The following is a 20,910-nucleotide window of genomic DNA, read 5'->3' on the forward strand; positions in this document are numbered from 1 at the left end:
CCGGTCCGAGACGACGTCCTGGGGAAAACCATGGAGGCGGAACACGTGGCTTGTCAGGAGGTCCGCTGTCTCGGCAGCCGAGGGAAACTTGGGAAGGGCCACGAGGTGAACCCCCTTGCTGAACCGATCCACCACAGTCAGTAGGCACGTGTTCCCCTGGGACGAAGGAAGACCCGTGACGAAGTCCAACGCCACATGGGACCAAGGGCGGCTCGGAATGGGAAGCGGCTGCAATAGCCCGGAGGGTGCCTGGTGGGAGGCCTTGCTGCGGGCGCAGACTGCGCAGGCCAGAACAAACTCCTTGACGTCGTTCCTCATGGTGGGCCACCAGAATCGACGAGCCAGGAAGGAGAACGTGCGATGAACGCCCGGGTGGCAGGCGAACCGGCTGGTATGGCCCCACTGGAGGACCCGGGACCGGACTGAGTCGGGGACGAACAGGCGACGAATGGGTACATTGCCGGGAGCGGGATGGAAGCGTAGGGCACGCCTTACCAACCCCTCGATGCCCAAGGTGACCACTCCCACCACCCTGGCCTCTGGGAGGATGGGAGTCGGATCCTCAGTGGTTGGAGCCCCCTTGGAGTGTAACCGGGACAGGGAGTCGGCCTTCGTGTTGCGGGACCCAGGGCGAAAGGTCAGCGAGAAGTCGAACCGACTGAGGAAGCTGGCCCACCTTGCCTGCCGGCCGTTGAGGCGCTTGGAAGCACGGATGTACGTCAAGTTCTTGTGGTCCGTCCAAATGGTGAATGGTTCCTCGGCCCCCTCTAGCCAATGACGCCACTCCTCCAAGGCAGCCACTACCGCCAGCAGCTCCCGATTGCCGATGTCATAGTTCCTCTCGGCAGGGAGGAAACGACGTGAGTAGAAGGCGCACAGATGTACCTTCTGGTCCGTTGCCGACCGCTGGGACAAGATAGCCCCTAGTCCAGTATCCGAGGCGTCCACCTCCACAATGAACTGTCTCTTGGGGTCTGGGTGGAGCAAGACCGGGGCGGTGGTGAACCTCTTCTTGAGGGAACGGAACGCAGCGCAAGCCGCTGGGGACCAGTCGAATGGCAGGGAGGGAGAGGTTAGCCTGGTAAGTGGTTCCGCCACCTGGCTGTAGTTCCGGATGAATCTTCGGTAGAAGTTTGCGAACCCGAGGAAGATCTGTAGCTCCTTCCGAGAGGTGGGTTCCGGCCACTCCTCCACGGCCCGAATCTTGCGAGGGTCAGATCGGGTCAAGCCGCTCTCCACGATGAAGCCCAGGTAATCGACGGAGTCGGAGTGAAATCGGCACTTCTCTGCCTTGACGAAGAGCCGATTGTGGAGGAGGCGCTCCAGCACACGGCGGACATGCTGGACGTGTTCCTCGAGGGTCTTGGAGAAGATGAGGATGTCGTCCAGGTATACCACCACAAACTCATCCAGCATGTCATGGAGGACGTCGTTCATGAGCGCCTGGAATACCGCCGGAGCGTTGGTGAGGCCGAACGGCATCACCAGGTACTCGTAGTGGCCCCTGGGAGTCTTGAAGGCGGTCTTCCATTCATCGCCCTCTCGGATATGGACCAGATGGTAGGCACTCCGGAGGTCCAGCTTGGTGAAGACGGTAGCCTGGGTGAGGGGCTCGAAGGTGGAGTTCATGAGAGGAAGAGGGTACTTGTTCTTAATGGTGATCTCGTTGAGTTGGCGATAGTCGATGCAGGGTCGAAGGTCTCCATCCTTCTTCCCAACAAAAAAGAAACCGGCCGCCACCAGGGAGGAGGAAGGCCGAATGAGGCCTGCTGCCAAGGACTCAGAGATGTACTTATCCATCGCTGCCTTCTCAGGGACGGTCAGACTGTAGAGGCGGCTGCCGGGAAGGGGAGCCCCAGAGCGGAGGTCGATGGCACAGTCGTAAGGCTGGTGAGGCGGAAGGGCCTGAGCCCGGGACTTACTGAAAACCTCCTTGAGGTCGTAGTATTCGGGGGGAATAGTCGAGAGGTCCGGGGGCGGCTCACAAAGGGAACTCCGGGGCGAGGGACTGGACGCCGCCTGAAGACACTGGGCATGACAGGAGGAGCTCCACCCCCTGATGGTACCGGAGGACCAGGCGATGTGGGGCTCATGCAGCGCGAGCCAGGGCGACCCAGGACTACAGGGATAAGAGGGGATCTGGTGATAAAAAACTGGAGTCTCTCAACGTGGTTACCAGCAATAGTGAGAAGGACTGGACAGGTGCGTTGAGTGATGTCAGCCAGGCGGTGCTGGTCCAACGCGAACACCTCCAAGGGTCTCTCGAGTTCCTCAAGTGGAATGTTGGCCTGGGTGGCAAACTCGAACTCCAGGAAACTCTCATCAGCACCCGAGTCAATGAGTGCCTCCACCGTCGCCCGTTGGTCCGCCCAGGCTAGGGTGACGCTTGTCAGACGGTTAGGTGGTGCACGGGTGTGTGAACAAGAAAAACGGCTCACCAGGATCTCCCGGGGTCCCGGCGAGCCTGGTCTTTTGGCCGGGTGGGGCAATTGGAGATACGGTGTCCATCCCGGCCGCAGTAGAAGCAAAGGCCGGACCTGAACCTGGCCTCCCATTCAGCCTGGCTAAGGTGTGTGCGTGCCAGCTGCATGGGTTCCTCCTCGGGCACCGAACGGGAGGGGAAGGGGCCACCAGTTGCGGAGGGAGCAGGACGGACCGCAGTACCGTCACAAGTGCGCAGGGTCTGGGGAACGTCTGGGGGTCCCAGTCGGGCTCTCTCACGCCTTTTCTCCCGGAGGCGTCCGTCGATGCGAATTGCGAGGTCGAATAGGCCCTCGAGGGAATCGGGCTCCTCACGGGTCGCGAGCTGGTCCCTTACTGCGTCATTGAGCCCCCTCAGGAAGGTGAGACGAAGCGCTTGATCGTTCCAACCGCTCTCCGTTGCGGCCAGTCTGGACTCCACCCCGAAGTCGGTGACACTGCCACTGCCCTGCCGGAAGGTGCCCAACCGAGCTCCTGGGTCCTGGCCACGAGCTGGGTGGTGGAAAACCCTGCGGAGCTCTGCCACGAAGTCTGGGTATGAAAAACTAAAATCAGCCCTCATTGACCAGGAGGCAGTAACCCACTGTGCTGCTCGGCCTGAGAGCAGGTTAGTCATGTAAGCCACTCGGGCTCCCTCTGAAGTAAATCGGCTGGGTTGATGAAGGAAAACCAACTCACATTGCATGATGAATGTGGCACAATCCTCGAAGTTACCGTCAAACCAACGTGGTTCGGAGAGACGGGGCTCCCGAGGTGCAAGGTCGGGAGGCGCGGGGTCCGCCACGGCTGCGGGTGGTGCTCTGGCCGAGACTCCTGGAGTAGGTGGGGTTACAAGCAGGGCGTTAAATGCTTCACTCAACGTCTGTAGTTGGTGCAGAATATCAGCCTGCTGATTACCCTGGGCTGTCTGCAGGGTAGCCAGAGAGCTAAGGGACTCCTGAATAGGCTGGACCTGAGCCCGGAGGTCCTGCACAGCAGCCGCAGCCGCACCTAACTGTAGGCTGTGGTCGTTGGTCAATTCGATCTGGACCGCCAACGCTGCCTTGACCCTGTCTGTGTCGGCTGGGGTCATCATGGTCGGGTCGTAATGTTATGGAAACCGACCCCAACAGCACGGCACAGACAGGTAGTTCAGAGTTAGCCAAAGACTAGGGCGTATTTATTTCTGAAACAGGAATGAGCGAAAATAACAATAAGTACAACAAAGGGGAGAATGTTCTTGGCAGAGTTGTCTGCGGCTCTGCAGATCGTCCCGGTATTGAGATGGAGAAACGGCGTAGCGCCACTGCCTCTGCGGCTCTGCAGCTACTCCAGGATCCAACTCGGGAGGAACGGAGAGAGAGAGAGAGTGGTCAATAAACAAGCCAACGGAGTACAGAGGCAGTCCAGTCCTCCTTAGCTGAGTCCCGTATAAACACATGTGACTTAATCTTCAGTGTTACCAACACACAAGTTTAGCTGAGCCCAGTACAATCCCACGTGACTTAATCTTCAGTGTTACCAACACACAAGTTTAGCGGAGTCCAGTACAAAACAGAAACGGCAAATCTTCAGTGTTATCCAAACACACAGAAAACAGAGAATCCAAAAGGTTCGTTCCAAAAACTCACCAAAGCGCAAATGCGCAAAGCGGGCAACGAGGCACAGCTCCAACGGATGATAGAGATAAACAACAGCGGCGACTTCCATGGACATCCTGAAGAAAAACAGATGAGGCACAACAACGGGGGGAACAGGCAGTAGCAGAGGTAATCCAAAACGACCCGACAACGATTGACAGAAAGACCCGAGTATATGAAGGGCTCTGGGCGCTGATTACAAACAACCGACAGGTGCGTGACGGCAATTGGTACTTGACCTAGAAGCGTGTGGTGGCAATGAGCCAATCCTCCTCACAGTACCTTGAAGCGTGTGGCGGGAATGGGCCAATCCTCACAATGTCAGTGTGTGTGGGACTCTCAGCGTCTGGAGAGCAGGACAGCAAGCTGCTGTAACAGGCTGTAAGTGTGTAGGATATGTGATGCATAAATATAGTGATGAGTGCAGTGAATATCTTGTCCAGGTGAGCTTATGTAGTACTGCTATTGTTAATGTGTATCTTTTGATTGGCTTGCCTTGTTTGCTTGGTTGTGTTGCCGGTGTTTTTTGTATCGTCTTGTTTTGTTAATTTTATTTATTTATGTATTTGTTATTTGTGTGTGTGTGTTTGTTTCACCGGAGATAATTGCTATACATGTCCAGGTTGTGTGTCAATAAAATACTGATTATAAACAAATATATATCCTCAAGTATGGGGGTGATGATCATTACACTGCTCAAACTACAGACCGTAAATTGGAATATCGTTTTTGGTCAACTACACATTGTATGTTGTAATCCAAAAGTCATAGTATTCGTATTACAGTCGACCGCCCAACAGCAGACAAATACAAAAACCGATTCTCAGATCTTTAGACATGGATATTCTCACCGCTGGTTCGTCACAACACAGCTACTAAAACCCCCCTGAGCCTAACAACTAATGATATTCATTGGGTGAAGGTATAAAGTTAAGCTCTTCTTATCTCTTTAGTACACCAGACTGATTCGTTTTAATAGAATTTGACATTGGAAAGAGCGCAAAATGAAGTTGCTTATTCTCCTCTGCCTATTGCTTTTTGAGATTGATTCTTTCCCCCACAAAAGGGGGGTATGACAAAAGCGAGCAAACTGTTTTGAATTCATCATCTGTCGGTCTCGACTCCCTGGCAGAAAAGGAGCTCTTCAAACCATCTTAGACATATCTGTATACATGTCTTTAAAACAAAAGGTTTACCAAATAAAGTGGAAACTGCACTCTACTCTTTAAACCTTGTTCAAAGACATACTCCTCAATCTGGGCTTCAACTAAAACAAGTGACAAACTAACATTTTAAACAAGTTTTAATCTAATCACATCCCAACCTTCCATTGTATTCTGTAATGTAACTGACCAATAACATTATTTCATTGTCATCAAATACCATTGTGTCAGAAATACCGTTCTTGGTATATGTAGAAGAGTATGAGTACTTTAACCTAATATCAGGATGCTGCTCTATTGGTATCTGTAGGAGGAGTCATTAAAAATATTATGAGTAATTTAACCTGATATCAGGACGATACTCTGAGGTAGACTACTTTAACAATACCCTGTACCTGGCGCCACGCTGCTCGGCCGCCTTTCTGTGGGCTCCGTCGAGATTGAGCTTGATTCGGTACATTTTTATAGTTTTACTCGTTTTTTATGCACCAACTGCTAGTGCAGTTAATATACTGTATATGACCGTCAGACACTTTTTAACATTGGACTACAGTTTACTCCCTGTTTGGATTGCTCTCTTGACCGGCTTGTTGACGCACACTGGGCTGCATAGATTCTCAAGCAGAACTCCATGGGGAACAACAACAACATCAGCCCCAGGCGTAAAAAGAGACAAAGGGGGAAAAGAGCTGACATTCGCAACAAACTTCGGTCCCGGGCTCACCGACCACCGCTCCCCAGCATCCTGCTGGCCAACGTATAGTCCATCCAGAACAAACTGGACGACATCAGGGCCAGGATCAAGTTCCAGAGGGTTATCAGGGACTGCAATGTCCTTTGTTTCACTGACTTGGTTGACGCCAGCGGTACCAGACCACGCTATCCAGCCCGCCGACTGGTGTGACCCAGGGAACGTGAAGAGACTGTCGGACCACTGCTTGGCCAACCTGGAGTCATTGCATCAAGTGTCATCCATTCTTCATCCCGAAAGAATTCATGTCGGTCATCCTAATCATCCTTATCTCTTTAGTACACCAGACTGATTCGTTTTAATAGAATTTGACATTGGAAAGAGCGCAAAATGAAGTTGCTTATTCTCCTCTGCCTATTGCTTTTTGAGATTGATTCTTTCCCCCACAAAAGGGGGGTATGACAAAAGCGAGCAAACTGTTTTGAATTCATCATCTGTCGGTCTCGACTCCCTGGCAGAAAAGGAGCTCTTCAAACCATCTTAGACATATCTGTATACATGTCTTTAAAACAAAAGGTTTACCAAATAAAGTGGAAACTGCACTCTACTCTTTAAACCTTGTTCAAAGACATACTCCTCAATCTGGGCTTCAACTAAAACAAGTGACAAACTAACATTTTAAACAAGTTTTAATCTAATCACATCCCAACCTTCCATTGTATTCTGTAATGTAACTGACCAATAACATTATTTCATTGTCATCAAATACCATTGTGTCAGAAATACCGTTCTTGGTATATGTAGAAGAGTATGAGTACTTTAACCTAATATCAGGATGCTGCTCTATTGGTATCTGTAGGAGGAGTCATTAAAAATATTATGAGTAATTTAACCTGATATCAGGACGATACTCTGAGGTAGACTACTTTAACAATACCCTGTACCTGGCGCCACGCTGCTCGGCCGCCTTTCTGTGGGCTCCGTCGAGATTGAGCTTGATTCGGTACATTTTTATAGTTTTACTCGTTTTTTATGCACCAACTGCTAGTGCAGTTAATATACTGTATATGACCGTCAGACACTTTTTAACATTGGACTACAGTTTACTCCCTGTTTGGATTGCTCTCTTGACCGGCTTGTTGACGCACACTGGGCTGCATAGATTCTCAAGCAGAACTCCATGGGGAACAACAACAACATCAGCCCCAGGCGTAAAAAGAGACAAAGGGGGAAAAGAGCTGACATTCGCAACAAACTTCGGTCCCGGGCTCACCGACCACCGCTCCCCAGCATCCTGCTGGCCAACGTATAGTCCATCCAGAACAAACTGGACGACATCAGGGCCAGGATCAAGTTCCAGAGGGTTATCAGGGACTGCAATGTCCTTTGTTTCACTGACTTGGTTGACGCCAGCGGTACCAGACCACGCTATCCAGCCCGCCGACTGGTGTGACCCAGGGAACGTGAAGAGACTGTCGGACCACTGCTTGGCCAACCTGGAGTCATTGCATCAAGTGTCATCCATTCTTCATCCCGAAAGAATTCATGTCGGTCATCCTAATCAGAGTTTATCCCCCCTGCTTTAAGTCAACACTGGGGCAGCGCTTTCAGAGCTTAACGACAAGGTAAACAAACGCCAAACAGCTAACGTAGATGCTGCAATTGTGGTGACTGGGGACTTTAACAGGGACCGGTGGACAGGGTCTGACAGACTGGGAACCTTTAAAAGGTTTTACAGAATTTCTACCAGCATGTGACCAGAGGTGAGAGTACATTGATTAGATCATTGCCACTCACAATTAAAGGACGGGTACAAGTCACAGGTGCTTAGTCCATTCGGTAAATCAGACCACAACGGCATATTTCTCATACCAAAATATAAACAAAGTGTTAAGCGAGCTCTCGCGGAAGCGCAAGAAGTGAAACATTGGTCTGTGAACCCAGAAAACACGCTCCGAGTGTCCTGGGTATGACGTAAAAAGAGCTTTGGCCCGGGACCAGAATGAGGTTACCCCTTAGATCCGCTACCTCCAGGTGACTCGGGTGACAGATGCATTGAGCTCCTTGTGAAACATTAACAACATCTACAACTCAGGAAATATTCCAAATGATTTCCTAAAATCAATGTTCATTCCGATCCCAAAGACCGGAAGAGCCCCAGAATGCAACAATACAGGACTATCAGTTTGATATCTCATGCATCAAAAGTACTCCTGAAAATCATCAAGAACAGAATAGAACCCATAATTGAACATCAGCTCTCGGATAGCCAAATGGGTTTCCGCAAAGGAAAGGGAACAAGAGATGCAATATCTTGCCCAAGTCCTTTGTCAGGATGGTATTCGTGGACTTCTCAAGTGCATTCAACACTGTGCAACCTTATCTGATGGGACAGAAACTCCTCCGGATGAATGTCAACCCCCACCTCATACTGCTCATTCTCTCTCACAAATAGACACCAGACTGTTAGATTCAACAGCAACTACAGCTCCAACAGAACTGTATCCACCGGGGCACCACAGGGATCTGTCATCTCACCAGTCCTGTTCACCCTCTATAACGACGACTGTAGCAGCTCAGACCCTGAGATGCTTTTCATCAAATACTCTGATGACACAGTCATCGTTGACACCACCAACTCCAATGACCGCATCATTGGAGAAATTAACAGGTTCGCAGAGTGGTGTAAGAACAACTTCCTGGACCTAAACCCCAGCAAAATGAAGGAACTGCTGGTGGACTTCAGGCGTGACCCCACAACTCCCCCGGCTCTGGAGATAAATGGCCAGACAATAGAGCGCGTTGAGGAGTACAAATACCTTGGCACCACCATCGACCACAAGCTCACCTTCAAGACCAACGCAGATAATATCCACTCTAAGTGCCAACAGCGACTGTTCTTCCTCAGGAATATGAGGACGCTTCAGGTCCGACCATCAATCCTGCAGGATTTCTACAACTCCTTTGTGGAATCAATAATGTCATTTAACATCACATCATGGTTTGGAGTGCTGTGTGCCATCAACCGGAAACCTCTCGACAGGGTCATTAAGATCAGCGGCAAGATCATTGGGAAGGACCAGGAGCCACTCAGCAGCATCCACAAGAAACAGACAGTTAAAAAGGCCTCCCAAATAGTTGAGGACAACACACACACCCTTCACACCCATTACAAACGAATGCCCTCAGGCCATCGATACAGAGCTTCAACATTGAACAAAAGGGGCTTAGGTAGCTTCGTGCCAACCTCCATCAGACTGCTGAACACCTAGGTCTGGTGGAGGCCGGACTGCCCCCCCCCCCCCCCCCCCCCCCCCAAGGACTTTGGACTACTTAAAATAGACTCCCCCTTCCACCTGATGGAGACTTATCACCTGTACTACTATTATTTATTATTTATATACATATAGAACTGCTCCACAATGATTTTAATATATCTTGCTTTAAGTACTGTAGTTCAGTTCAGTTCAGTTATTTTTTATTTCTGGCTTTGGACGCATAACAACGGTCATTCCATAAATCGCCAAAGTTTTACCAGCTGCTATTGCAGCATTGTCCAATTGTCCGAAAAGGGCTAGGGAGAAGCACTAGGCTTGTCGGGCCATACCCCTGAAGACTTGTGTTTTTTAGTTTTTTTAGTTTTTGTTTGTTTACATACATACATAGTACATACATATATTACACATTACAGTACACACATATAGTACACATTGCAGTACACATTACAGTATAGTATACCTGCAGTATATAATAGTATATAGTACATAATAGTGTATACAGCACATATATAATGTGATATGAGATATATAGTATATGATATATACAATATAATATAGTACCATAATATAATAGTATATACTGCAAATATAGTTCAATATAATATACAAATTAATTATAATATGATTATATAATGTAATATGATATAACGTACAATACAGTATCATACGTTCTTTTTTTATAATTAATATGCAATTAAAGTTCTTCTTCCCTTCTGTAGCCTACCTAACAAAAATAGATTTTTTTTGTCTAGATTTGAATTGATTTCTGTTTCACAATATCTTAGTTCATCCTCTAGCCCATTCCACAGGGTGGCTACGTAAGAGGAGATACACATTATTTTCAGGTTGGTTTTCATCACAGGTTTTTTGAAGTTCAATGGTCCTCTGAGGTTGTATCCCCCCTCCTTATCCAGAAATGTGCTTCTTACATTTACCGGTAATTGATTATTTCTTGCTTTAAAGTACTGTATTAATGTAGTTGGTGTTTTTTTATACAGTGGTCTTTTTTACTGTAGTTTTAACAAAGCTGGTGTTTTTTTTATAGTGGTGAGTGTCTATGTATTGTGACTGTATGTTTGTCTTTTAACCACTGCACAAATGAAGTTCCGAAAGGAAAAGAAAGTAATTTGAAGTTGAAGTTGAATCTGCTTACTCAGAATCATTGGCGAAAAATCGATAGACCAACAGAAGAAGCTGTATATTTGCTTCATCGATTTCACAAAGGCCTTTGACAGAGTTGAACATACAACATTAATGAGAACAATGGAAGAATTTGAAATACCATTTTTTTTTATCAAATATTAAAAAAAAAAAATTCCCAACATGAAACAAAACATATATCACAAACAATACAATAATAATACATAAAAAGACTTCCCAAGACAATAACTTAACACCACATGACAAGACAATAACTGATACAGACTGTACAGTGATCATCCTACATGGACACTCGCTCGTTCTCCCCCCCCCCCCCCCCCCCGCTCACCCAATGACCTCAACATGAGTCACACTCACATTACACTATTCAGTAAAAGAAAAAGAAAAAAACTAAAATCAACAAAACAAATTCCCAAACTTATATGCGTTCTTTTAACTTTGCCACTGCAGCCAACCAAATTGCGATATTAGATTCCTTAACCCCTACAACACGTGCCGTGGATATCTCCAAATAGATCACATCAAGGTAGGTGAGAAACCATACCTTCGGGCAGAGTTTGTCTGGGTGAAACCAACGTGAGGCAATCAATTTTTTTGTCTTTTCACCTGTATAGAGGTCGGTAATTGAGAGAGATCATTCAATAACAATACAGAAGGAGATACAGGTATGGTTAAAGAGAAAATGTCCGAGAGCTGATATGTAACATTTTCCCAGAAACTCACAACAGGGCATTCCCAGTACATATGCATAAATGTACCTGTGGCGCCGTTTGGACACAAGGTACATAAAGAGTCAGGTCTGAGACCCATTGAATTCAATCGTCTAGGGGTTAAATAAGTCCTGTGAATAAAATTTAGGTGAATCTGTTGGTGATCTGGGTTGTGTGAGGATAACTGAACATTTTCCCAGACTGCATCCCAATCAAAATCTACATCCAACTCCGGGACATCCTTTCTCCAAATCGTATCCAGAGGAAGGTCTTTATACGAGGACATGAGTAAATGGCGATAAAAGTCCGAAACTAAGCCTCTCGATGTCTCTTTGTCATAAAATAATTTGTGAAAGCGGTGATGCACTAGTGGAGCGTCCCATGGCACTCCATGAGCCTTCAGAGCTGCTCTTATTTGTAAATAAAAGAAAAAGGAGGTTCCGGGGAGATCATATCCGTTGGATATATCCTGAAAAGAGCGGAGACCAGAGTTGTCGAAGATATCCCCCAATGTGTGTATGCCTTTCTTTTCCCATCTAGGGTATCTAATAGGTTGTTGTCCAATAAGGAGAAGATTGTTATTAAATAGAGGGGAATGCGTGTGCCATTGTTGGCGTTTTTTACCCCCTTTCTGAGTGTCACGCCAAGTCTGGATCACATGTGTGATAAGAGGGCCAAATCGTAATTTACATTGTTTAATTGATATGTTGGTATACACAATATCCTGAAGTCTATATGGGGACACCAACTTCTCCTCCAATGGTCGCCAATATACAGCTGCTTGAGCGTCAAACCAAGTGATCAAAGGTCTCAGAGAGAAAGCTTGAAAATAATATTTAAAGTCTGGAAATGCTAAGCCCCCATCGAGTTTACTCCTTTGGGCAGTTGATCTCTTCAAGCGCGGGCGTTTATTGTTCCAAACAAATTTATATGAGGCAGAGTGCAATTTCTGCCAGTAACCAGCAGGAGGAGGTAACGGGAGCATGGAGCTGATAAAGTTAATTCTGGGTAAAATATTCATTTTAATTATTGACGCATGGGCCTGTAATGAATTTTTTAATTTGGACCATCTGTTAAAGTCATTCGTGATCCTGTCACCCAAGCTGGAGTAATTATACCTTACCGTCTGGCTAATAGTGGGGAATATTTCAATCCCGAGACATTTAAAGTGCTCCACCATAAGTATGTTTGCCGGTAGGATGGTAGCCTTCGCAGGCTCATTAAGTGGAAGAAAGGCAGATTTTGGCCAGTTGATCTTAAAGACGGACAGGCTGCCAAATTCATCTATCACGCCGAGCAGATGAGGTAGAGAGACGGAGGGATTCTGCATAAACAGGAGTACATCATCTGCGTATAAGCTAATATGGTGATGTGTGCCCTGAATTGAAATAGGAGATATAATTTGGGATTGTCTTATGTATTGAGCTAGAGGTTCGAGGGATAAAGCAAAGAGTCCGGGACTAAGAGGACAACCCTGTCTAGAAGAGCGCGAGACAGAGAAGAGTGGTGAACATAACTTTCCTGTTAAGATCATGGCCGAAGGCCCAGTGTATAGAACTTTGATCATATGAATGAAGCCCTCACCCAACCCCATCCTTCTGAGAACTGCCCATAAATAAGACCACTCCAATCTGTCAAATGCCTTCATTGCGTCCAAGGACATGACCGCTGTAGGGATTGCAATATCCTTGCTGGCATTAATCACGTGCAGTAACCGTCTGATGTTGTCAGTAACCAGGCGGCCTCTTATGAAGCCGGTCTGATCAGGGTGAACTAGAGATGTCATGTGCTTTTGAAGACGGGTGGCTAGAACCTTGGCATATAGCTTAAGATCGGCTCCGAGGAGACTTAGGGGCCTGTAGCTGCCACATTCGGTGGGGTCCTTATCCTTCTTAAGTAAAACAGATATAAGCGCCATATTGACATCTCTAGAAAAATTGCCCTCTTTGATTGAGTGTAAAATCATTGAGAGTAATAAGGGACCGAGTACATCCCAAAATGCAAGATAGAGTTCCGGTGGAATGCCGTCCCATCCGGGAGCCTTGCCCCGTTGCATATTCGCAATCGCCTCTCTAAGTTCAACCAGCGTGATTGGTGCGGCTAGCAACCTAGCACTTTCTTCTGAGATCTGTGGTAGGTTGATTTGATCAAGAAAATCCTCCAGCTTGGTATGATCAAAGACCACCTCTGACTTGTACAAGTTGGAATAAAAATAGCTAAATGTATCATTAATCTTTTTGGGGTTGGTGGTTACCTCCCCCTGTTGGTTCTTAATGGAAGGGATATCCGCAAATTGCTCACTGGCACGTATCTTCATAGCTAGTAGGTGACTAGGCCTGGAGCCATGAAAGTAGTAGTAGTAGTAATACCAGTTTCTGACCGAAGAATAATTGCCAACTTATACTGGAGGCAGAAGGCTAATGTCAGAATTGGAAAGGAGACATCAAGAGACTTCCCGGTGGAGAAGGGTGTAAGTCAAGGATGCATCTTGTCTTCTGTACTTTAATATGTACAGTGAATCACTGATGAAAAAAGAGGAGGGAAAGGAGTAAAACTTGGCAAAGAGAACATCACCAACATAAGATATGCTGATGACACCGCTATAGTCTGTAACTGTCAAGAAGATCTACAGGACATGATGAATAAGCTGAATGCCGAATGTATGGAATGTCGCTAAACACAAAGAAAACAAAAGTAATGATCATTGAAAAAACTGGAACTGTTTATAAAATACAGGTGGATGGAGAAAAACATATACCTTGGAAGCTGGATCAGTGAAGGTAGAAGAGCTAACATGGACATTAAGAGAAGAACCGGAATTGCAAAAAGCGCGTTCAGGAACCATAAATAATTATTGAGATGAAACATAAGTTGGAAAACGAAGACCAGGATTTTGGAAACATGTTATGTCAGTCTTTTCATACGGAGCAGCGGCATGGACGCTGAATGAAGAGGCAAAGAGGATGATACACTCTTTTGAAATGTGGACGCTGAGGAAGATGCTGAAGATAACATGGAAGGATAAGATCAAGAATGAGGAGGTACTGAGAAGAGCGGGTATGCAAGGAGGACAGCTGCTGGAGAGGTTGGAAAAGAGAAAGATGGAGTTGTGCGGGCACGTGCTGTGAGGATCCAGCGAGGAGATGTTAAGAAGGTGGTAATGGGGAAGGTGGATGGAAAGAGAGGAAGTGGACCAAGAAGAGGCTGGGTAGACAACGTCTGTGATTGGAGCGGAGTGAGAGGCGGAGTCACAGAGTTGGAGAGGAGAAGTGGGGACAGAATGGGTTGGAGAGTGATAGACAACCTTCGGAACGAATAAGCCACCTGATGATGATGAAGCTGCACTCGATTGCACAGACTGGGGCGTGTTTCATGAGAGCACAGATAACATCGATGACCAAACCAAAAGCCTTGGGTAGACAAATCCGTCCGCGAGGCTCTGAATGCGCGCACCTCAGCCTACAACTTCGGGCTCGTGACAGGCAACATGGACAAGCACAAGGCGGCACACTATAACCTACGGAGAACAGTGATAGAGGCAAAGGAGCGGTACAGGGAAATGGTGGAGCTTCAGTTTGAACAGGCTGATACCAGAGCTATGTGGCAGGACCTCAGACCGATGACAGAGTACAAAGGCACCCCCCCCCCCCCCCCCATGGTGAACACTTATGTCTCCTTGGCAAATAAGCTCGATACTTTCTATGCACAGCCTACAGGTCAGTACAATAGAAAGTAGAGCCACTGCCGGTTAACAGAGCATGAGGTGAGGAGGACCTTTAAGAAAGTGAATACCAGGTAAGCGTCCTAAAAGTCTGTGCCGACCAACTGGCCCCGGTATTCACTGACATATTTAACCTGTCCTTAGAACAGGCTGTCATCCCCACCTGTCTGAAGAAGTCCACCATTATCCCTGTACCCAAAAAATCTACGCCCGCTTGCCTCAACGACTACCGCCCTGTAGCTCTCACCTCCATAGCCATGAAGTGCTTTGAGAAGCTAGTGAAGGGCTACATCTGTTCCTCCCTCCCCATCAACCTGGACCCCCTGCAATTTGCATATCACCCCAACAGGTCCACGGAGGACGCCATAGCCCATGTGCTGCACACAGCAGCATCACACCTGGACAAGAGGCAGGGGAACTATGTGAGAATGCTGTTCATCGACTACAGCTCAGCATTCAATACCATAGTCCCCTCCAAACTCATAGCCAAGCTCAGGCACCTGGGCTTGAACTATGACCTCTGCCAGTGGGTCTTGGACTTCCTGACGGGTAGACCCCAGGTGGTGAGAGCAGGCACCTCCTCATCCATCACGCTCAACATAGGGGCCCCCCAGGGCTGTGTTCTGAGTCCCCTCCTCTACTCTCTGTACACACATGACTGTGTGGCACAGCGGAACAACAACACAATCATCAAATTTGCTGATGACACAGTAGTGGTGGGCCTGATCTCTGCCAACGACGAGAGGGTCTACCTGGAAGAGGTAGAGAATCTGTCGCAGTGGTGTCAGGAGAACTGCCTCTCCCTGAACGTCAGGAAAACAAAAGAGATGATTGTGGACTTCAGGAGGTCGGGGGTCAGGGACTACAGCCCCCTCAGCATCGACAGGGCACCGGTTGAGAGAGTGAACAGTTTCAAGTACCTCGGAGTCCACATATCCGAGGACTTGACATTGACCACACACATTGACAGTGTTGTGAAGAAGGCACGGCAATGCCACTACTTCCTCAGGCGCCTAAGGAAGTTCCAAGTCAGTCAGAAGATCCTTAAGAACTTCTACTCATGCACAATAGAGAGCATCCTGACTGGCAATATCACCTCCTGGTTTGGGAATAGCACCGCACAAGACCGTAGCAGACTACAGAGAGTGGCCCGTTCAGCCGAACGCACAATTGGAGGGGGGCTTCCCACTCTCCAGGACATTTACAACAAGCGGTGCATGGGTAAGGCTAAGATAATTATCAAAGACTCCAGTCACCCGAACGGGTGCCTCTTTGAACTGCTGCGGTCAGGCAAGCGATACCGGAGTCTCATGGCAAGCACAGAGAGACTCAGAAGAAGCTTCTATCCTCAGGCCATCAGAATGCTAAATGACAATAACATTATGTAACAACCATCAAATGCATGCACAGCACACACATCCACACGCACACACTCACTTTAAACAAACAACTCACTGTAGCACCAACTTTACCCACTTTAGAACACCTAAACACACTTTATATTTATTGGTAAAGAATTTGCACTACAACCCATACCTCATTACACCTTACTGTAAATTGTACCTAAATGTCTGCTTTGCACTGTATAGTATATTGTATTGTAACTCAGTTACTTCTACTCTGCATTGTACATTGTATATATGTATATACTGAACACTTTTGTCCACGTACTTGACTTCTATTTTATACTTGCTATACTTATTTTATACTTATCTATTTTTGTCTAGCACAGTCTCTGGAGCGTAACAAAAATAAGCATTTTGTATAGAAGTATTCTGTACTTCTGTATGACAACTAATAAAGAAACTTGAAACTTGAAACTTAAAGAACTTCTACTCATGCACAATAGACTGGTTTGGGAATAGCACCGCACACGACCACAGCAGACTGCAGAGAGTGGCTCGTTCAGCCGAACGCACAATTGGAGGTGGGCTTCCCACTCTCCAGGACATTTACACCAGACATTGCAGGGCCATGGCTAAGAGAATAGTCAAAGACCCTAGCCACCCAAACAACTGCCTCTTTGCACTGCTGTGGTCAGGCACGCACTACCGGAGTCTCATGACCAGACCAGTACAGAGAGACTCAGAAGGAGCTTCTATCGCCAGGCCATCAGGATGCTCAATGACTCTATGCAACACATACTCATCCATCTACATTCATTGCGCACACATCCACATGCACACACTCACTTTAAACACTCACCTTTAACATTCACTTTAGACATTTTAACTATTAATGTTTGGGGCCGTTGCACGTCGCAGTACATTTTCCCTCATTTGACGGCGTCCCACTGTTTTAGTGTCTCTGAACCAATACATCGGTTGAAAGCTAAGATGGCCGCCATTCGAATTTCGGGTTATAAGACCAAACATCAATGACCGTCAGTAACTATATTACATTAGCACTCGGGTGATTCTTCCTGTTGTGGAAGAGAATTCAGAATGTTTCCTTTCAAAAGAGGCCAGACTCATGCATGTGCTATAAATGGTTCAAGAATAGCTTTCAATTGACTTTGGGTATGCAATCGACAGGTGTTTTAAAGTTTAAGTTTGCATTTTGTACTTCATTGCTTGCATTTGTACTTCATTTGTACTTTAGGTTGTACTTTAGTTTGTATATTGTATAGTTTGTATAGTGTTTGTCCTTTATTCTCTTAACTTTTTTACTGTATGAAGCACAATCTCAGGGGACTCATACAGAACCAGGCATTTCACTGTAATGTACATGTACCTTATTATGTGACAAATAAAACAAAACTTGAACATGAACTTGTCATGTCATGTTATGCTATGTTGTGTGTAGTTATGTTATAGTATATTATGTCATGTCATGTTATGTTGTGTGTTATGTTATGTCCTGTATTGTTATAATGTTTTTCTCATTTTGATTCTACCCAAAATCTTGATTTTGATTTTTAATTCTGTAATATCGGGGAACTTACAGCTCTCCAGGGCGAAGATGGTGAGGTTGTGGACAGCGTTGACTTCCCGGTCCAGAGGTTTGGCCGTGCTGATCACTCCTGTGGTGCCATCAATGTCAAAGTAGCGCTCCAGGTCTGTGTTCCGATCTATGGAGTACCTGTTGATGAGACATTTTACAATCCATGACTAGAGTATAATAGAATAGAACATTTTCACCTCAGGCATTTCAGCCAGTTCTGCCTCCCTTAGTTACTAGAAAAATATAAATATAAAATATTTTTTTCTTCTGGAGATAGCATTGTGTATTATTATCTTATACTGTATAGGTTCCTCAACGACACTGTAACATATTTGTTCAAGGACTTTAACAGATCAGTGACCCATTGTCACCTCAACAAATACACCATTAAACAGTCCATTAAAAACAACATCATGGCTAATTAGCAGACAGCTCTTCACATCGGCTTGATGAAGGAGTACAGCTCATCCCCAGCTCATCGAGTCCTATTGACGAGGCTGGAGGTGGATAGAACAAAGGAACTCTGTGGTAGAAGACTGGTGCTCTGGAGAGGGTGACCAGGGTAGTAGACAATGGCTATCGAGTATGCCAGATGAAATATTATGTAAATGAGTATTTCTATCCAGAATTCCAGATGAAAGATTATGTAAATGTGTATTTCTAACCATATGCCAGATGAAATATTATGAAAAGATCTATTTCTATCCAGTATGCCAGATAAAACATTATATTAACGTGTATTTTTTAAATTCAGTATGAGAGATGACATATTATGTAAACGTGTATTTCTATCCAGTATGTCAGATGAAACTACTGAGTCTGCTTCTCTACTCCCTCTTCACCCACGACTGCACTCCTGTACATGGCACCAACACCATTATCAGGTTTTCAGATGACACAACGGTGGTGGGCCTCATCAAAAACAACGATGAGTCTGCCTACAGGGAGGAGGTCCAGCACCTGGCGACGTGGTGCACTGACGTTGTTAAGGAATGTCATATGGTTGAAGTTGTGTACTTCTCAAGGGAGATTTTAAGAAAACTTTAAAAATGTATCTTGCAGCATAAATAATATATTTAATCCACTTTTTCTCCTTATTTTTCTATTTTTCTCCAATCCCAATTTTCCTGTTTCCAATTCTCCCCTCCCCTGTCTTGAACGTTGCTCGACTATGCCCCCCACTGGTCGGCTGTAGGGAGGATAGAAGCCTTGCATCACGTGTCCCCTCCGGTACACGAGGAGGCAGCCTGTCACATCTTTTCACCTGCCAGTGCAGACTCTCAATGGCAAGGTGTAACGCATGGGAGGCTCAAACTACCCCCGCCACTTCCTGTCTCTGCTGTGCAGGCGTCCCCCAACCGACCTGTAGGAGTCGCTGTCCACAACGTCCAAATTACCACCCATCGACTTCCACCCGCTGGCTCTGCCAATTGAGTGACGAGCGCAATCTCCGCTGCGCCACCCAGCCGTCCTTTAAGTATTTTTTTAATAATATTAAAATATATTTAGTTTTTAAGAATTGTAAAGGATAGGCAAAAATAAGCACGTGCTTCAGCCTATTCCTTTTTTCTGTCATTGTGTTTGGATTTTGTGTGAGCTTACTTTGAATATGTACATTTGTGATTTTTCTTTTCTTTTTGTAAGTCCACACAAGTCTGTTTTTGATTTGTTGTAAACAAAGACAGAAAATAAACTATTCATTCATTCATTCATTCATTCATTCATATGAATGTTTTAAAATGAGAATCACGATAAAGAACACTACATTCAAACAAGAGAACAACTGACAATACTGCAATATTATCTGTCTGACAGTTTTCTTGTATTTTTCCAGTGAGTCACTGGAGCCCCAGAAGAGGACACACACCTGCAAGGACTAACCACTTTGATTATGTTCAATATCATTACATAAAGAAGACATGTTTTGTCATCAGTTTGTCAGTATATTTATACTGTTGATTTATTAGTTTATTTGTTTATTAACTATTACTGATTTTGTCAACACCATCAGTGATTGTCAACACCGTCATTTTCGAACACATATTTTTCTATTTGTTGAGTTTGTATTGTTCATATATTAAAGTTATTAACTGATCTACATCCAATTGTGTAATTTGTCTAAGAAATGTTTTTAAAATAAAACTAGAAACTTAACTAATTTAGGTTTTTTAGAATAGTGTGAAATCTGAAGAAAAGTGTATACATATCAGAGTAACTGAACACTATTGTTAGATACTTGAGGACTTTAAAGTCTTGTTGGACTCAACAAATTAAAATAGGATACTTTTTAGTATGTCTAATGAAGTTGACACTAATAAAGTTATGAAGTGAATGTTTATTTTCAGAAAGGGTGTTTTTATAAAAATCCTGTTCCTTTACATGATAGCTTTTTGATAGCTAATGCCTTTCTCTACAAATATATGAATTTCAAATTAATTCAATTGAGTTCTAAAATGTGTTTTGTCCCTTATTTGAACATACATGTACATACATCTGATTAGCACTATTACTCAGTAGTACTAATTGATATATTTTATATCCACTTTAATCAACCATACATTGTATATTACTATTGCACTTTACTGTTACATTTGGTTGGATGTTTTGTTGTACTGTACTTGTGCTGTATAACAATAATACATTTTAATATAATCGAATCATGCCTACGTAAATTATTGCATAATTTATATAATATATAAATTAACACATTAACTGCCACGCTTATATCCATCAATGTATGATCACTGCCACCAGTCTAAGCCTATGGAGATGTTCACCTTCTTTGCAGGGCTATAACTTTTTAAATTGTATTGCTAAATTGACATTACTATGGCCCATTCAACATCGATTATCTATCGTTCAGGATCTAGGAACGTTATACTTTTTCATTCATATATTCATACGAAAATACAGTCTAGAATATAAGTATGTTTTTATTGTTTTCGGCAGTAATTCCTAGAACGCTAGTTATAGGCCTAAACGCATAATATAGATTATCGATTGCAGTTTATTCGCGATACACACTATATAAAAAAATCCAACTGAATACTATCCTAAACGTTATGACTCATCATGCGCGGATGAAAGGGGGGGGGGGTCGTTTATAATTCCGTGATCGTCAGTAAATGCTTTATGTAGTATGG

The 20,910-nt window shown here is 45.3% G+C and overlaps 1 protein-coding gene across 1 annotated transcript in view; it reads right to left on the reverse strand.

Moving 5' to 3' along the window:
- cdh7a (cadherin 7a) overlaps window positions 1-20,910 on the reverse strand; it is a gene marked incomplete at both ends in the record, with an annotated part of 728,354 nt that overhangs the window by 356,772 nt on the left and 350,672 nt on the right. Inside the window, one exon of the mRNA XM_084312150.1 lies at window positions 17,769-17,905. Coding sequence (XP_084168276.1) covers window positions 17,769-17,905 — 137 coding nt within the window. The remainder of the gene's footprint in view (window positions 1-17,768; window positions 17,906-20,910) is intronic.

The sequence above is a fragment of the Notolepis coatsorum genome (assembly GCF_963971535.1).
Source record: "Notolepis coatsorum genome assembly, chromosome: 4".
NCBI lineage: Eukaryota > Metazoa > Chordata > Actinopteri > Aulopiformes > Paralepididae > Notolepis > Notolepis coatsorum.